Here is a 16,590-nt window from a genome sequence, read left to right as displayed (position 1 = left end):
GGCCATCACTGGAAAGAGAGGCCCATTGGACTTGCCAACTTTATATGCCCCAGTACAGGGGAATGCCAGGGCCACGGGGTGGGGGTGGGTGGGTGGGGTACTGGGGGGGAGTGTATTGGGGACTTTTTGGATAGCATTGGAAATGTAATTGAGGAAATTACCTAATTAAAAAAAAAAAAGAAACTGTTTTTTCTCCTTAGTCTCATGTCCCCTCTGCGGCGGGCAGGCTATCTTTGGTTTCCAGCCCTGCATCCAGACTCCCCCACCTCCACCTACCTCAGCCACTGTATCTTCTCCGGGCTCCACAAAGTCACAGAGAATAAAAAACTGGTTCCTTTCTTTATTTCCCCTGCACCCAGATCCAGTTGTCAAAGATGAAAATCCTGAACATCTCAGCTCCAGAGACTTAATAAAAATCAACCAAAGTGTATCCTGTGTCTCATTATTCCTTTCTGTTGAAAGTGGGTGGAAGAGGTTAAACGTCCTTTCCTACTGCTATTCAGCACTTGCTCTTTCAAAGGAGATTTCAAATATTTTAGAGAAATGGCTGAATTGCCCAGGTGCAGGACAGCAGTGATTCAGTGCCCAGGTTACAGCCTTGGTACAAGTGCTTCCCCTTAGTGGTTCAAAGTTTGAGCAGAAGTCAGTGTGCCAGACAGTTCAACAGCTTGTTTTGACCTTTAAGACATTTCCAAGTCAAAATGTCACCTTTTGTCTCTCTCTGAGTGTAAGAGGTACTTTCCTACTGGATCTTTGGGAGAATGTGTGTGTGTGTGTGTGCATGGTTTGTGTGTGTGTGTGTGTGTGCACATGTTATATATGTTCACATATGGTGTGTGTGTGTGCATAGTGTGTGTATGTGCATGGTATGTGTGTGTGTCTGTGTGTGAATGGTATGTGTGTGTATCTGTGTGTGCATGGGATGTATGTGTGTGCACATATGGTGTGTGTGTGTGCATAGTGTGTGTATGTGCATGGTATGTGTATGTCTGTGTGTGAATGGTATGTGTGTGTATCTGTGTGTGCATGGGATGTGTGTGTGCATAGTGTATGTGTGCATGCATGGTGTGTGTGCACATGGTATGTGTGTGCACACATGGTGTGTGTGCATAGTGTATGTGTGCATGCATGGTGTGTGTGTACATGGTATGTGTGTGCACACATGGTGTGTGTACATAGTGTGTGTGTGTGCATGGTATATGTGTGTGCACGTGGTATGAGTGCACACATAGTGTGTGTGTGTGTGTGCATGGTGTATGTGTGTACATGGCATGTGTGTGCATACATGGTGTGTGTGTGTGTGTGTGTGTGTGCATCAACAGCATTAGAATTTACCTTTCTTTCCCCACATTGATTCTCCATTTCTGTGTGCAGTAAATTCCCCTGGAAAAATAAGAAAATGTTTTCCACCACAGCATGGGAGACAGTCTTTAACAGTAATCAGGGAAGGGGTGCTGTACAGTCTGTGAGGTGTTGTCTTGATGTCATTGTTGATATCAGTAAGGGCATCTTCCTGCATCATGACTCACTTCAATTGCCAATGTCAACCTCATTTGTTAATTCTTTACCTACAGTCGCTCAGTACACAGATATTTCTGATCCGTTCAATAATTTTGCCATGCAGATGAAGGAGACTGTGGACTGAGTCATGAATACCCTAACTCTCCACTGCTTTGGTTAACCAAGTCCAAAGAATAAGTGAAATACTCTTCATTCTCTAGAGGCTTTATTACACCTTAATTATTTCCTAAGAAGTTAGATATGGGTGGGTGAGATGGCTCAGCAGGTAAAGACCCTTTCTCATAAGCCTAGTTTTGATCCATGGAACCTGCAGGGTAGAAGGAGAGAAATGGCTCGCGAAAGCTAACCACTGGTCACCATAAGGAGGAGAACAGAGAGATCAACAGCAATCACATTTTCCCTTGAGAATATCTCTTCTTCAGGCCATCGTTGTGTGGATGAGTGGCGGGGGACACAGAATGAACCAACTCACCAGAGGCTGAGCTGGGCTTGGATGTTGCTGCTGCTCGCCTTCTCCTGCGCACACCACAAGCTTCAGTCATTGGCTGCTGTTCCCAGGTGCTTGGAGCCCAGAGTGACAGAGCAGTGTTCTAAATGTTCAGCCCTCCGCTTCCGGCTGTCCGGGCTCCGGCTGTATCTCAGATCCTACCTCCCTTTGCTCTGCTGCCTGAGGGTTCTGTTTGTCTCTCTCTGTGTGTGGCTTATTGTAAGAATGTGGGTTTCTTTACTTTCCTGTCCAGGGTCAGCCTCAGCCAAGGTATACTTGTCTGAACCTCGGGATCATGGTTCAGCCTCTTTGCCTTCTCCCCAATAGTCAAAGACCCATGCTTTGGAGCAATAGAGAATCCTGGGTAAAAAGGATTCTCTATTTTTTTTTTACCCCTTCTCCAAACCTGATTTATTGCTTGCCTAACTCAATATTTTTTTGTCTCATCCCAGGAGCCAGGCTTTCTATTTCCTCTGGGCAGTGGTTGACTTTTGCTTCACAGTAGACAGCTCTGGGAGAGAAGGCTGGGCTTCCCACTGGCCCCTAGCAAGGGGCTGGCCACCCTTGCAGGTGTATGCAGCAATGGGCAGGTGTGGTCTCATACACTGTTCCCAACTTGTTCTCATGAGCGCCAAGAGGGGATCCTCAGGACGGAGTTAAGAGTAAGGCCACACTCTGCCTCTTGCTGGAAGAAGGTTGCACAGGCACAAAATCTCATCACTGGGCCATGTGAGCTCCTGGACTTCAACCCAAACTTTCCATGCAATAGCTCATTTGCTCCATACTTTCTAAAGAATCAAGCTAAGTCAAAGCCAGGCAGAGTATCGTAAGGAAGTTGTTTCTCAACACAGCTTGTCAGACAGTAAGAGAGGAAGTGGCTCACCATAAAGTAGCTCATCTCACAACTTCTTAGTCTTTCTAAGAAATGATTTAGGAAATTAATGCCCTTCACGACAGCTAGTTTTTGTTAATACTAAATGACTCTGGGCTCCTTTTTAGAATGGAAAGGATGTGATTATGTGCGTATTTGTGAACTTCAAGTATATTTTCTCTCTTCAGCTGAATGCCACGATATTGCGGAGACCCTTTGTCAGTTGACAGTTGAAGTGAAAATATTGTCTCCAGAAATGAGTTTGTTGATAGCTGTTCCAATACTACAAATGGATATTTAGATTAGCCGCCTGCAGGCTGTCCTCTCAGAGCTCCTGGGAGCATCCCACCTGCAGGCTGTCCCATCAGAGCTCCTGGAAGCATTCCCTTCTGAGAGATGATTTTCAATTCCTCAGTCCCATGTTACTCTGTTATATCCCACCAACTGTGTCGAGGGAGGACTAGGTTGAGCTATCTGGGGTTTTGTTTGACAAAATATACACAGGAAAACTGAAGAAGCTAGTCTTGTCTGAATAAGTCTGGGCACAGCGTCAGTCATTTCTTTCTTTTCTTTTCTTCTTCTTCCTCTTCTTCTTTCTGCTTCTTCCTCTTTCTCTTCCCCCTTTTCTAAGTTCATACAAAAATGTCCCCAAACAAGGAGAAGCCCTCAACCAAGAGGCTATGTTACGACGCACACTTTGTGAGTAGCATCAGAAGTAGACACTCTCAGAGTCTACCCTTTAGCTGTCACATGGTCACTGAAAGCAATCTACAAGTGCTGCCAGTTGCCACATGTCCCTTCCACATCCCTGGAGGTATTCTGAAGGTCAGAGGACAGATTCACAGTGAGACTAGGTGAGAACATTAAATAAAACAACAGATGGGAAATCAAAATCACAAACTATATGAAGTTGAAGACTACCTGAAGCAAAGACAGAACTCTCGTTGGGTTGATCTTGGGACAGTGGTTCGCTTAATCCTTCTACACAGTGAGGCAGCTGTGGAGTGTGAGACATGTACGGTACCAGATGGAAGCATCTGTCTGTCCCTTCTCTCTTTGAGATTCTGTTTCCACAGTGATAAATAACGATGGTGGTGATGGCTCCCTTCCAAAGTGCATGAATATGTTACTCAATACAGGTGACATTCCCAATGAGGTGAGCATAAAATGTCTGTTTTTAACTGCATGTGTAGCACTACAGTGTAGCTATTCCACTTAGAAAAGTTTAGGTTCTAACCGATTATCTGTATGCGTTTTTACTTAAGACCAAATCTTACTTCATAGCCCATAGTTCCATTTCTATTTTTTTCTCCTTAAAGAATAGCTCTTCCTTTAGAAAATATTTATTTTTAATTATATGTATAAGTAAGTAGTTGGACACATGCATGTTCCAGTAGAGGCCAGAGGCATCAGATCCCCTGGATCTGGAGTTACAGGTGGTTGTTTGGTATCCATCTTGGGTGCTGGGAACTGGACTTGTTTCCTCTGCAAGAGTAATACATGCTTTTCACTGCTGAGCCATACCTGCAGCCCCAACATTCCACTTCTTAAAAATCATCCCAACAGGACTAAGATCCACTTAAGCTACTGATGTCCAGATGATGAGTTTTCCTAGCTAAAAGCATCAGAGGTCCCAAGCAAGCTTTACATCTAGGAGTGTGCTTCTCTTCCTTCCTGGCACTGCATGCCTTCCTCAGTGTGGACCCCTCTCTACAGCATCCTTGTTACTGGAACCCAGGGCCCTGACAGCCCTAACCAGCTAGCCTTGAACATGTCACCATGCCAATTAAAAAGGCAAGCGAAGTGAGAAGCAGACGAGGAAGATTTACGCAATATGACCACATTGGGAAGAAGTCTAGGGATGGCCGCCCCAACAAGGGAATTGGCAAGATACTTTAAATAGAGTGCAAAAGAGTGACAACCAAGCAGTCCTGGTCAAGGTATGGTCCTGCCCAGAACTGACATACCGTTGTCTTGGAATCTGACTCCTGGTCTGCCCCACAGATTGACAACACTTTGTTAAATCTTTCTGAGAGACAAGTTCTTCCCCAGGTGGGCCCCAGACTTCAATCTCTCTGTTTCACATGATGAGACTGCTGAAGAAACGCTAGTTCCTTGGGGAATTTTTAGCTACCATCTCAATAGTCTAATGGCTAAAGAAAGACTCATGAGTGTCTTTCATAGGTGTCTCTCCTCAATGCCTGCACTCCTATGGGGATGGTCTTACCTTCATGCCATCTGACCATTTGCTGTTCTGTTGCTTTGAGGGTCTGGATGCATAGTTCTCAGCCCCTGAAGCTTGAACTTGGCTTCAGTCTGTCAAGTTGCCCCCAGGCTCCATCTTAAAGCTCCCTCCGGAATGCTTGGCCCTTACTGGCACTAATGCAGCATAGGCAGAGATCACTCATTGCTGCTGACATTTGCAGTGACCTCAGCAGGATTCTCTTTCCATTTTGCCTTTCTCCACCTCAATCATTATTTACTCTTTGTCTTAGATTTTCTTTCTCTATTGTGCCACAGGCTCCTTTCAACATTTAGCATTGTGCCCTGTTTTGCAAATTTGAAAGATTATCACTACTTTTGTTTCCATCCTAAGTGTATGCCTTTTTTTTTTTAGCAGTGCTTTTATACGGTTCAAACTGACAATATGCTGATATTCATAAAATATTTCAGACTGAATACAAACCTGGGGCCACAGGTTTGAGTAGCCAGTGTTCCATGGCTGCTAGCTCCATCTGCTACGGTGGGCAGTGTGGGCATTCCAAACTCTGTTTTGTTCATACCTGTGGCCATTTCAATGAAAAAGCTTTAAGCAAAAGCATTTCTATACTAAGAGGTACGGGGGACACAAAGGAAGAAATGAAGCAGACCTTGTGGGTCTTACACTGTGACTGGTAAATAAAGACATATGCATGAGGAACAGCCAGAGACTCCACCACCACCAGTCTGCACATGAAAGTGTTGCTGAAAATCTTGGAGAGACCCACATTGGGCACCAGATGATAAGAAGGAAATTGGGAGTTCTCCCTTTGGGTCTCTAGTCTCCTTAATAAGTAAATTTTAAAACAGAATCTCAAGGGCCAGACTTTGAGAGAAAAGTACCAGGCTGTGCAAACTGTGAATGTCAGCAGCTGCTGGAAGGAGGGAGACAGAGGAGAGAAAGACACAACGTTTGATGCATGCTTACAAGTTCAGCAATGGATGCCAGCAAGCAACACCATGACTTAGCAGCAGGCAGGCTTACCAGAGCTGCACGGTGGTAGCTGTATGGGTGAGAGAACAGAGGACAGGGTTCCTGGGAAGGGAAAGTACATTACCTCATTAAGGGAATAATTACTCCTCCCATCTCTTTAACGTGGCTTTAGGTGATTAAGCCTCTTTAAAAGGTTGCCTTTTGTCCACATGATCAACGGACCCATCTGGATTAACTCTTTTTTTTTGTTTGTTTGTTTTTTGTTTTTTTGAGACAGGGTTTCTCTGTGTAGCCCTGGCTGTCCTGGAACTCACTCTGTAGACCAGGCTGGCCTCGAACTCAGAAATCCGCCTGCCTCTGCCTCCCGAGTGCTGGGATTAAAGGCGTGCGCCACCACGCCCGGCTCTGGATTAACTCTTAATGGAAGATACAGCAATATATAATGTTCTACTCTTTGGAGCAGTTCATGATGTCATATCTTCATCCAGGACCAAAGGCAGATTCCATTAGGGAAGGTCCATCCTGGAAGTTCTTTAAGGTTCCTGTAACATTGATCTATTAATTGGGGAGACCCTAATGTCACTTAGGAGTGGGCTAAAATTGGGGAACAAATATAATCCATTTCATGGAAATTCAGAGATCCAGCCCCAAAGCTGACCACCAGGGGGAGTTTATGTCTGGACTGGAGTCTCAATGACACAGATACAACTTCTAGACCAGTGGTTCTCAACCTGTAGGTCTCATCCTGCATATCAGATATTTATAGTATGATTCATAACAATGAATTAATTTTATGGTTGGGGGTCACCACAACACGAGGAACTGTATTAAAGGGTCGAAGCACTGGTAAGGTTGAGAGCTAGTGTTCTAGGTGGAAACGCTCATTTAGGAGAGAAGAGAGAACAAGGAACCAAGTACCAGAGCTCTACTCTGGCCTCCAGCAAGGACTTTCCTAGGTCCGCTGCTCTCTGAAACCTTGCCTTAAGCTGCCTAAGCAGTTTTTTATCTCCTGTTCTCATCAAAAGTGACACTCTAAGATGATTTCATCAGAAGCCTCCCCGCTGGCAAAGCGGATGGAAGTCCTTGCAGAAGTTTTATGGGGATGACATTCCTTCTCCTGTCTACACTTCTCTTCAGGAGCCAAGTCTACCCTTCTGTCAACTCTTTTTGTATGTGTGCATGTGAGGGGCTGGGCAGTGAGGCCTGATCGTACTGGACAAGTGTCTATCACTGAGCTACACACTCAACCCCATCAATAACACCTGCTTCTGTAAGTGTTTAAATTCCTTTAGTGTGGGCTTAGATGGTCCTTACTTGGTCTGTTTCCAAACAGCATAAAATCATTGCTGTTAATCGTTGTTAACAGGGATGAGTTGTTGTCCTTGTTAACAGGGATTACTGATTTTTTTTCACATACACTGAACAGATACCCGACACCTGGCCTTAGGGAGCCTTGGTTGACCACAGGAACCAGCGAGTGCCTGAGAGCTGTAACCTGCAGAGGCTGTCATCTGGGTGGTCACCTGGCACGGGGCTCCTAGTAGATGCCCATTGTCTGGATAGCTGATGTAATTCAGCCTTGAGTATGAAAATTCACCCTCCTCACTTGCTTGTCTTAAAGATGTATTTCACAGGTTCATCAATTTGAAAAGTTAAAGAGTGTGGGCAAGCTCCCTTCTTAGGGGAAGAATGGCTCATTGTGAAGAGTTCCGAGTTGAATTTCTAAGATTAGTAGGGATTACACAGGACAAAAGAGAAGCCAAAGCAACCTTCATCTGCTAGCAGCTGGGGATGAGTCAGGTTTTCTCAGGACGGGGCACATTTCTCTGTACACTGCTCATTTCCTCTAAGACAAGTGTGACACACAGATAAGAATGGGGGCTGAGGTAATGCAATTTACCAGAGCATGCTTCTACTCAACGGATGTGCTGCCAACTGACTCTCTCTTAAACTGCTCTTAGCTGCTTCCATGCTGAAGCATGTCATAAGTAATTACCATCAAGAGATCGAAAGCAGCTCTGTGTGTGTGTGTGTGCAAGTACATGTGTGTCTGACATGTCTGTCTACCTGTCTGCATGTTTGTCTATTTGAGTCTGTCTGTCTGTGTGTCTTTCTGTGTGTATGTATGTATGTATGTGTGTAGTTGTGTATGTTTGTGTGTGTCTGTGTGCATGTGCATGTGTGTATGTCTCTATGTGTGTGTGTTATGTGTGTGTATCTGTATCTATGGGTCTGCTGTCTTTCCTAGTGGACAGGACTTGACCTTGTTTGTTTAATCTAAAATATTGCACATACAGATTTTCTCTTTTTGTCTTTTTTTCTTTATGAGGTTATAAATTGATTACACAATTTCTTCCTTTTCCTTCTTCTGGCCCTTCCCATACACCTTCCATATTCCTCTTTGTCAGGTTTATTCTCTCTTTCTCTCTCTCTCTCTCTCTCTCTCTCTCTCTCTCTCTCTCTCACACACACACACACACACACACACACACACTAATGGCTATTGCATGCATATATGCACAGCACATGGACTTTTAAGTTCTGCTCAGTTCAGAGCTTGGCATTTGTAATGATGAACCATTCGCTTGCTTTGTATCAATATTTGTCCAAATGAGTAGGTGGATCACATTGTGAGTGACTTTGGTTAATTTTAGGGCCAGTGTGGAATATTGAGCCCTCGGATGCCCAGGTGGTGGTGTAAGGATTTCTGGACACTAAAGGCCAAGTGTTTCCAAAGAGAAACAGGAATAGAAATTACTAAATTAGCAGAATCCTCTAGCACGGGTGCCCAGGCAGAGGGAGAATCTTAAAACTATAAAGACTCTTAACAGGCATGCTCTCTCCCTCTTAGCCCTTCATGCCTTTGCTGCCAGGAGAGGGCAACAGGGAGAAGGTTAAGAGTCAAACCACTCAAGTGTGTATTGAAAGTGTGTGTTGGAAGCAGAGCGGATTCACTTGAAACGTGCTGAGTTGACAGCAGCTTGCTGGTGCCCCCAAGTCCTCTCTTTCTGTGGGTCACTGTGAGGGGCTGTCTTGCCTATAGTAAGCAAAATATTCCATGTGCTGGATTCCCCTCTGCAGGTAACCTGCTCCCCCTGGATGTGCTGGCAGGCCCATGCATGGCAAGCAGAACACCATAGTATTTCAAAGAGACAAAGAGCTCACCATTTAGGGAACCAAGCCACAGATCCCCATCTGTGGCTAGGAATAAGGCGAAACTCAAGTTAGACCACGTTAGAGAACAGGGGATGCTGGGAAGTACCCACGCAGTACTTCCAGCCAGTGGTGTCGCCATTTACCAGTGAAAATGTATTTCCTTCCCGTAATTACAGACTCCGAAGGTGAGATGACTGGAAATGGAAACAGTGTAGCAAATCCGATACGTGAGCTCTCTGGTCCTGTGTTAACCAAGCTGACTGCAGGATAGTTTCCTCATTACGGCTCTTCGAATGTTAATGAATTTCCCCCTAGATTGAGAAATAAAACAGACATGCAAACCCTCTAGAGCTCACTCAGAACCAGAACACTGGCAAACCGAAGTGGCAGTTTATCTCTGATTTGTGATATTAAAGGTCAACAAAATTTGCTAAGTAGGGGCTGGAAGAGATGGCTCAGTGGCCAAGAGCATCTTCAATGTGGACTCTGTGCCAATCACTCTCCAGGGACCAACCAAGCTGTCAGGACTGGACGGGGACTGCTAAACTATCTGCCTTCTGTATCAGCCAGCATGCCGGTCAGCACTACTGGACTACCCAGCCTCTGATGTATAAGCCAATCTGATCAATCTCTCTTAGTAATATACAAATTCTACAGGTTCTGCTCTGTGGGAAGCAGATGCGGCCGCATGGGCCAAGATGTTTACTGCCTTGCCCGAGCATGCATGGTGAAGCTGTATGCGTGGGCTGCCTGCCAGGCTGGACTGTTCCTCGTGATCTGGACCTGTCAGACTATCGGTGACCGACCTGGGCTCGTGCCTGGAGTGTGTGTGAATTCTGATTGGATGAGGCAGGGTGGAGCTAGATGAGGTCAGTCGGAGCGAGGATAGGAGTGTTGTTGTTTAGCCCTTGCCCTAAGTAGAAGCTAGTTGTAGTAAGAGAAGCTGTTGTAAGGGGAGTTTTGTAAGAAAAGCTGCAAGAAGGAGAACAAGTAAAGAAGCTGTTGCGTGAACCCAACTTGGTGTCCGTGTTGTTCGTGTCTCCGCGGGCACCGAGGACTGCGGGGACCAGGACATTGCTCCTCTAGAGAATCCTGTCTAATAATTTAGCTTTAGATTATCATGACCATCTAAGAAGTTTGAGGTTTTTATTAGGGCAGAAAAGTGAATAATAATATTATATATATACATATATTATATATATTGTATTATAATATTATGTGATTATGTAACTGTAATTATATAATATGTAATGTATTATACTATATGTAGTATAATATTATTATATAATATATAATACACACATACATATTACATAATCCATATATGATATAATACAATACTATTATATATACAAATATATTTGTGTGTGTGTGTATATATATGTACACATACATACATACATATATGGTGTGTGTGTGCACACTTGCATGTGTGTGTGTGTGTGTGCGAGAGTGTGTGTATGGGGGCAGGTTTTCATTAAATAGCTTAAATTGGCCTTTCAGACTTACTGTTTGGTCCAGACTGGTCGTGAATTTGTGACACTCCTGCCACAAGTCTCCCAAGTGCTAGGATTACAGGTGTGTGTTAACATCTCTGCTCATAAACATTTATTTTTATAAGTTTATTTGACTGAGCATGTCAACTCTCCGTTAGCAGGAAAACCTTGGGGTCTTGGCATTGTCACACCAAAGGCCACCGGGAATGCAGGAGCTCACAGCACAGGTAGATCTAGCAAAACAGGCTTCTGCAATTTAGAAGAACAGTACAGCTCTAACACAGGAACAGAACCCATGTGACATGTATGAAGCATATGTCTTTAAACATGGGATGGAGGGGTCATGCTAGATGTCTTGTTGACCTTTGCCCTGGATGAGACCAATGTGCCCATCCACATAACCAGTTCAGCAGGAGTAGGCTGACTGATCCTGAGGGCAGACCAAATGGCTGCATTGGCTCTTTCCCCTCAGAGCCTGGCTGGCTGCTTACCACTGAGAGAGGTGGCAGGGTTGGTTGACTGTTGTCCCTCCAGCACATGATCTTTGCATATGTAGGATAGAATAATCAGGGGAAACACACACACATACACACACACACACACACACACATACACATACACACACACATACACACACATATACACATACACACACATACACATACATACACACACATACACACACACACACATACACATACACACACACATACACTCACACACACACACACCACTGCTATCTCGTGTCAGCATAATTATTTCCCACTTTTTTTAACTGCTGAAGAAATTGGAGATGACAATATCATTTTTAAAAGGATCAGACTTTAAATTGAATTAAATTTCTTCTGTAAATCCCCAAACAAAGCAAGTCACAGTTAACTAGCTGCACCATCATCAAAGAAAACAGTAGTTTTGCTACAAATGCACTCCCTCAAGGATTAGATCTCTCTGACGATAAGAGCCGTAGCTTTTGCCTCCCAGAAAAATGGCAATGTACAAATGAATTGCATTCAATTTCACAGGTCCCAGATTAAGAGGAGCAGTTATGTCTTTTCCTGCGGTGATCTGTTTATGCCAGGAAGGCAGAGTGAACGTAGGAAGAGGTTCTAAGGGTGACAGAAACTGCAAACGCAGCCGCTCTCTTTAAAAAATTACTCTGCAAATGATTTTAATTTGTCTGGGTAATCCTGCGCCACAGGCCACTAGCAGCCGGGCTACTGTCCATATAACTTACTGAGAACAATTGATAACTAATAAGAAAGGGAAAGAGAGACAGAAACAGACAGAAGAATCAGACAGGGAAGCCAGAACAGAGGACAAGTGACTTAGCTGCCTTTACAAATGCTGACTGGACCTCAGCTCTTGTGGTGCAATGTAACCAGGCAGACAAAGCCAGAAGCAGAGAGAGGTGTTGACTCTTAACTCTGTTAAAATTGAAAATAGGCCTTGACTTTCATGTGTTGTGCCGTTAAGTAAAAGCAAAATGATGACTGTATTTGAAGTATCCTTGGGAAGTTCTCATCAGACCCTGTGGACCGGGCCTTGACCATGGCCAGTCTTGACCTCACTTCTTCAGTATTACGCAAGCAAACATTCCCATGGAGGGAACTCTGTTCACTGGACTCTAGCGAGTCCAATCCTCGTCTTCTGGCTGCATCTCCGCTCCAGCTTCCCAGAGCATCTTAGTGGCAGGGAAATGGCCATTGCGTCACTTGCAACCTGCCAGGCTGTGCCGTTTGCCCTATAAATAAATGCTTAGTAAACACCCTCATTATTTTTCCTGGTGTTCAACAAGATGAAGGAATTGAGGGGGAAATGAGTTTCCGGTGAGGCTTTAAATGAAATCACAAAAGCAAACGTGTTTAAGCAAGTGGTTCCGGCAGCTCATTGTTCGTCATTACACCACACGCATGGGGCTGTAATCTCGTTTGCTTCTTCTCACGGTTCTCCAGGCCGTCCCCTCTGGAGGCTGGCAGGTGCGTCCCTTCATGCCATGCTCATTAGATTTCTCTCTCAAGATCTCCTATGCCGCCAGCTTGGGACTGCTGTGTTTAGGAGCAACCAATAGACAGGAAAAGGGTACAGCAATTGCTTTTTCCATGAAAAGAGTGCTGAGAGCTTTACGCTTATCGGGGGCCAAGGTTGGGGGTGGGGAGAAATCCAGAACTCGTTTTCACGGAACAGTTTGGGTCTCTGGGATGTTTTCAGTGCGTAACTTCTCTTTGTTTTGTTTGGTTTCTTGAAATGAGGGGCGATTCTGAAGAGCAGGAGCAGCCAAAAGGTCAACACCCTGCATGTACTCTCACAGACTAGCCAGCACTGGGTATGAGGTGGCACTGGTTGTATGAAATCAGGATTATTTATTTATTTATAGTTTTCGTTTGTTTTTAGTAGTTGTTTGGTTTTCGAAGACAAGGTCTCAAGGTCACTGTGCATCCCAGGCTAGCCTTGACCCCCATGATCCTCATGCCTAGCCTCCCCAAGTTATGCGATTACAGGTGCATACAACCCCATGTCTCAATAAAATAAGACTCTGTGTCCTGAACTAAAATCTGAGAAACATTTTTTCCGTTGTGGTACTGGTGTGGTAAGAAGTGGCGAGCGGCAGGGATGAGAATCTCTGGCACCTAACCAGCAGTCTTCCAGCAGCGGGAAACAGCGTTAGAATTACCCGAAAGGTGGTGTGAGTGACTTCGTATTCCTGATTAAATACGTGAGTCTCTCTCTGCTTTCAAGTCTGTGAAGCCAGCCGCTATACTCTGTGGGTTCTTCTTAATTCTGTATTTACCACCTTCTTTCTAGTCTTGATCTTGTCATTTTTCTCCTCTTGATCTCAAAGGTTTTCTCCAAGTTCAGAGCCAAAATGCTCTCAGGAAGACTTCACAAAGCACAACTAAACTCATGAGAATGAGAATTAATTCTATGTATTGTTGCATTTTCACACATTTTACCAACTGGAGAATAACCTAGAAGTTCATCTTCAGAAATGGTTCTTTTAAACTAGGGATTGGAAATCTTTCAATGAATCCTGGTGCAAGAAAGCAACATGGTGCAAGAAAAGCCTTTGATTGGGTTGTTAGCTTTGTGTGTGAAATCTTGAATTGATAACCCAAGAGATAAGCATCTAATAGCGTCCCAGAACAGCCTGCTCATGTATTGTATGGTTGGGTCTTTAAAAAGAACAATAACAAAAGCTTGAGTCTTAATCCATTTGCTTTACTAAAATCACTGCAGTGATCTTATCCTTCTGAGAAGTTAGAAATTCATCATTTATTAACCATTTAGAACATTTAGTCAGTCCGAAAATATTTAGGAGTGTTTTCCACTTCCTTGTTTGAGCTCAGAGTCTGCCTGTCTGCCACCACATATCCCTGTGGCAAGTGTAGTCACCTGCTGTGTGACAAAACTTTTCCCAGGGAGACACAACACATGAGCCTACTTACCCCAGATAGGAGATCCACAACAGACCAAAGTGCAACTTGGTGGATCAATAAGTTTTATTGGGGTTCCTTACAGGAGTGTAGGTGAGGGGTTACTTCCAGGAGCAGAAATAACTGAAAGACAGCTCTACCGTCAAAGCCCACCCACAAAGCTGGGGACCTGGAGCACACTGTACAATCTGTAGGCAGCTCAGTGGATTGAAGAGCTCTTTCTAGGTACATCAATTGGTCTAAATCTCTTTAAGGTGGCTTGGCTGTTTTCTGCTTCTTCCAGGCAAGCTGGTCTAGTCTGAGAGTCTTCTCTGCACTTTGGCTTGTCTGAGAGCAACTCTCAGCTTTTATTTGCTCAAGCTGGGAGGGGCTTGGTAAATCTGGTCAGTTTCAGGGACTTCCTGAAGCTATTTCGAGTTGCTTACCTTCCTGCTTAAGGAGCTTCCTGCAGGATGGAATGCCTTAATCTTATAGCAAATTGTTACCCAGCAGCCATCTCAGAGGCGAGCTCAGAGGAAGCTCACTTGAGAGCACCCTTAGGATCAGTGCCCATGAAGTAGGAATGCCGTGGGAATAGGGATGGACAGGAGGAGAAGCTGGCCTCTGCTCAGTGTGATGGCAGAATCAACCAACACTACAGGGACTAGGTGCAGGCAGTGGTCCACACCTTCATTTATTCACTGCAGTGTCATCTGTGAGGGGATGGTATCTGCACAAGACCAAGATCAAGTTCTCAGCACAAAGGAAATAAATTTACCTCAGAGGGACCAAGGTCAGGGAATAAGAGACAAAGTCAGGAGAGCGAGGATGAGGGAGATGGGGAAGTGAACAAGGAGAGGGGAAGGAATATTTGTCCTGAAGGGACTAAGGACTGCCTCTGGATAGCGAGGACAGATGTGGCCCATAGGGAAATGGCGGTTTATAAAGGTAAAAAGGGAAACCCCATGTTAGGATGAGTTAATTAAGTTTGATTGGACAGGTTAATTAGGTGAGCCAAAGGGGCCTTTGATCACTGACTTCAATACTTTGATAGCTGGACCTTGGTGGTCAGCCTCACTTTAGGAATGTAATCTAATGGGTTTTAGCAACGCAGAGGGAGTGGTGTGTGTGTGTGTGTGTGTGTGTGTGTGTGTGTGTGTGTGTGTGTGAGCAAGTCAAGGCCTGCCACAGCCATGTGTGCCATGCTGGGCCTGCAGGAGCCCTTCAGTGAATGGAGGGACAGTAAGTACCTAGGGAACGTGATTCTCTGTCAGTGGCAGCGCTGCCCGCAACTGGGAAATGAGATGCTCTTCATTCTAAGAAGGGGTTGAGGTGGCCTATGACAATGTCCCTACTGTGTGCTTTTAGGTTCTCCGAGAAAAATCCTCATTCAACTGGCTTAAACAAAGGAAAGCACCAGACCAGTTAGCGCCTGGGCTCCATAACATTTTCAAGGCGCTGTCCAGCTTCCTGATCTGTCAGCGGAAGATGTCAGTTTTGTTTCACAGGCTCCGGTCATAGCCACAGATGGTGGAACAGGGGTCACTGTGGGAAACAAGAAACCATATTGGTCCCTGTGCCTTTTATGTTGCAGACAATAGTTCCTTGTGTCTTTCTTTTTTGTTGTGATGATAGAGATGACAATATTTATTATTTTACCTATTTAAGACTTATCTTTCCTTTTTCAATGTATATGAGTACACTGTCACTTCCTTCAGACACACCAGAAGAGGGCATCGGATCCCATTACACATGGTTGTGAGCCACCAAGTGGGTGCTGGGAATCGAACTCAGGACCTCTGGAAGAGCAGTCAGTGCTCTTAACCACTGAGCCATCTCTCCAGCTCTATTTTACCTATTTAAAATTACATGCTTCTATGGCTTTAAGTCCATTCACAGTGTTGTATAACATCTATTACAATTGAGTTTTGTCACTTTGATCCAAACCTAGACATAGCTGGGAAGAGGGGATCTCAGTTGAGGAACTGTCCACTAGACTGGCTTGTAGTGTGTCCAAGGGGCATTTTGTTGATAAGTGCTTGATGTGGGAGGGCCCGGCCCATTATAGGTACTGCCTCCCTGTGGGAGGGGCCCAGCCCATTGTGGGTACCGCCTCCCTGGGGTAGTTAAGAAAAGAGCCAAGCACACCTTGCGAAGCAAGCCAATAAACAGCTGCTCTCTGCTTCAGTTTCTGCCTCCAGGTTCCTGTCCTGAGCTCCTGCCTTAGCTCACCTCCATGCTAGACTGCAAGCTGTAAGATAAAGCAAACCTTTTCCTGCCCAAGTTGTTTTACAGCCGGCACCTGTGACTTCCTGGTCCTGAGGCTAAGCTCTCAAGGGCTGCTCCTCTTCCCCTCCGCCATGTCAGCTAGCATCATCTGCACCTTTGTTGTCTTCCTTGACTCCATCTCTTCTCTCCAACATCAAGGCTTTTTAATTTTTTTTTTTTTTTTTTTT

General features: G+C 44.8%; 1 protein-coding gene across 1 annotated transcript in view; it reads left to right on the top strand.

Annotated features, from left to right (window-relative positions):
• Scd5 (stearoyl-CoA desaturase 5) overlaps nt 1-16,590 on the top strand; it is a 71,733-nt gene that overhangs the window by 47,592 nt on the left and 7,551 nt on the right. The window contains 2 exon segments of the mRNA XM_021163367.1: nt 583-607; nt 7,858-7,867. Coding sequence (XP_021019026.1) covers nt 583-607; nt 7,858-7,867 — 35 coding nt within the window.

Source organism: Mus caroli, chromosome 5 (assembly GCF_900094665.2).
Source record: "Mus caroli chromosome 5, CAROLI_EIJ_v1.1, whole genome shotgun sequence".
In the NCBI taxonomy this organism is placed as follows: domain Eukaryota; kingdom Metazoa; phylum Chordata; class Mammalia; order Rodentia; family Muridae; genus Mus; species Mus caroli.
The sequence above is the reverse complement of the archived record's forward strand: the minus strand, read 5'-3'. Positions and strand labels throughout refer to the sequence as shown.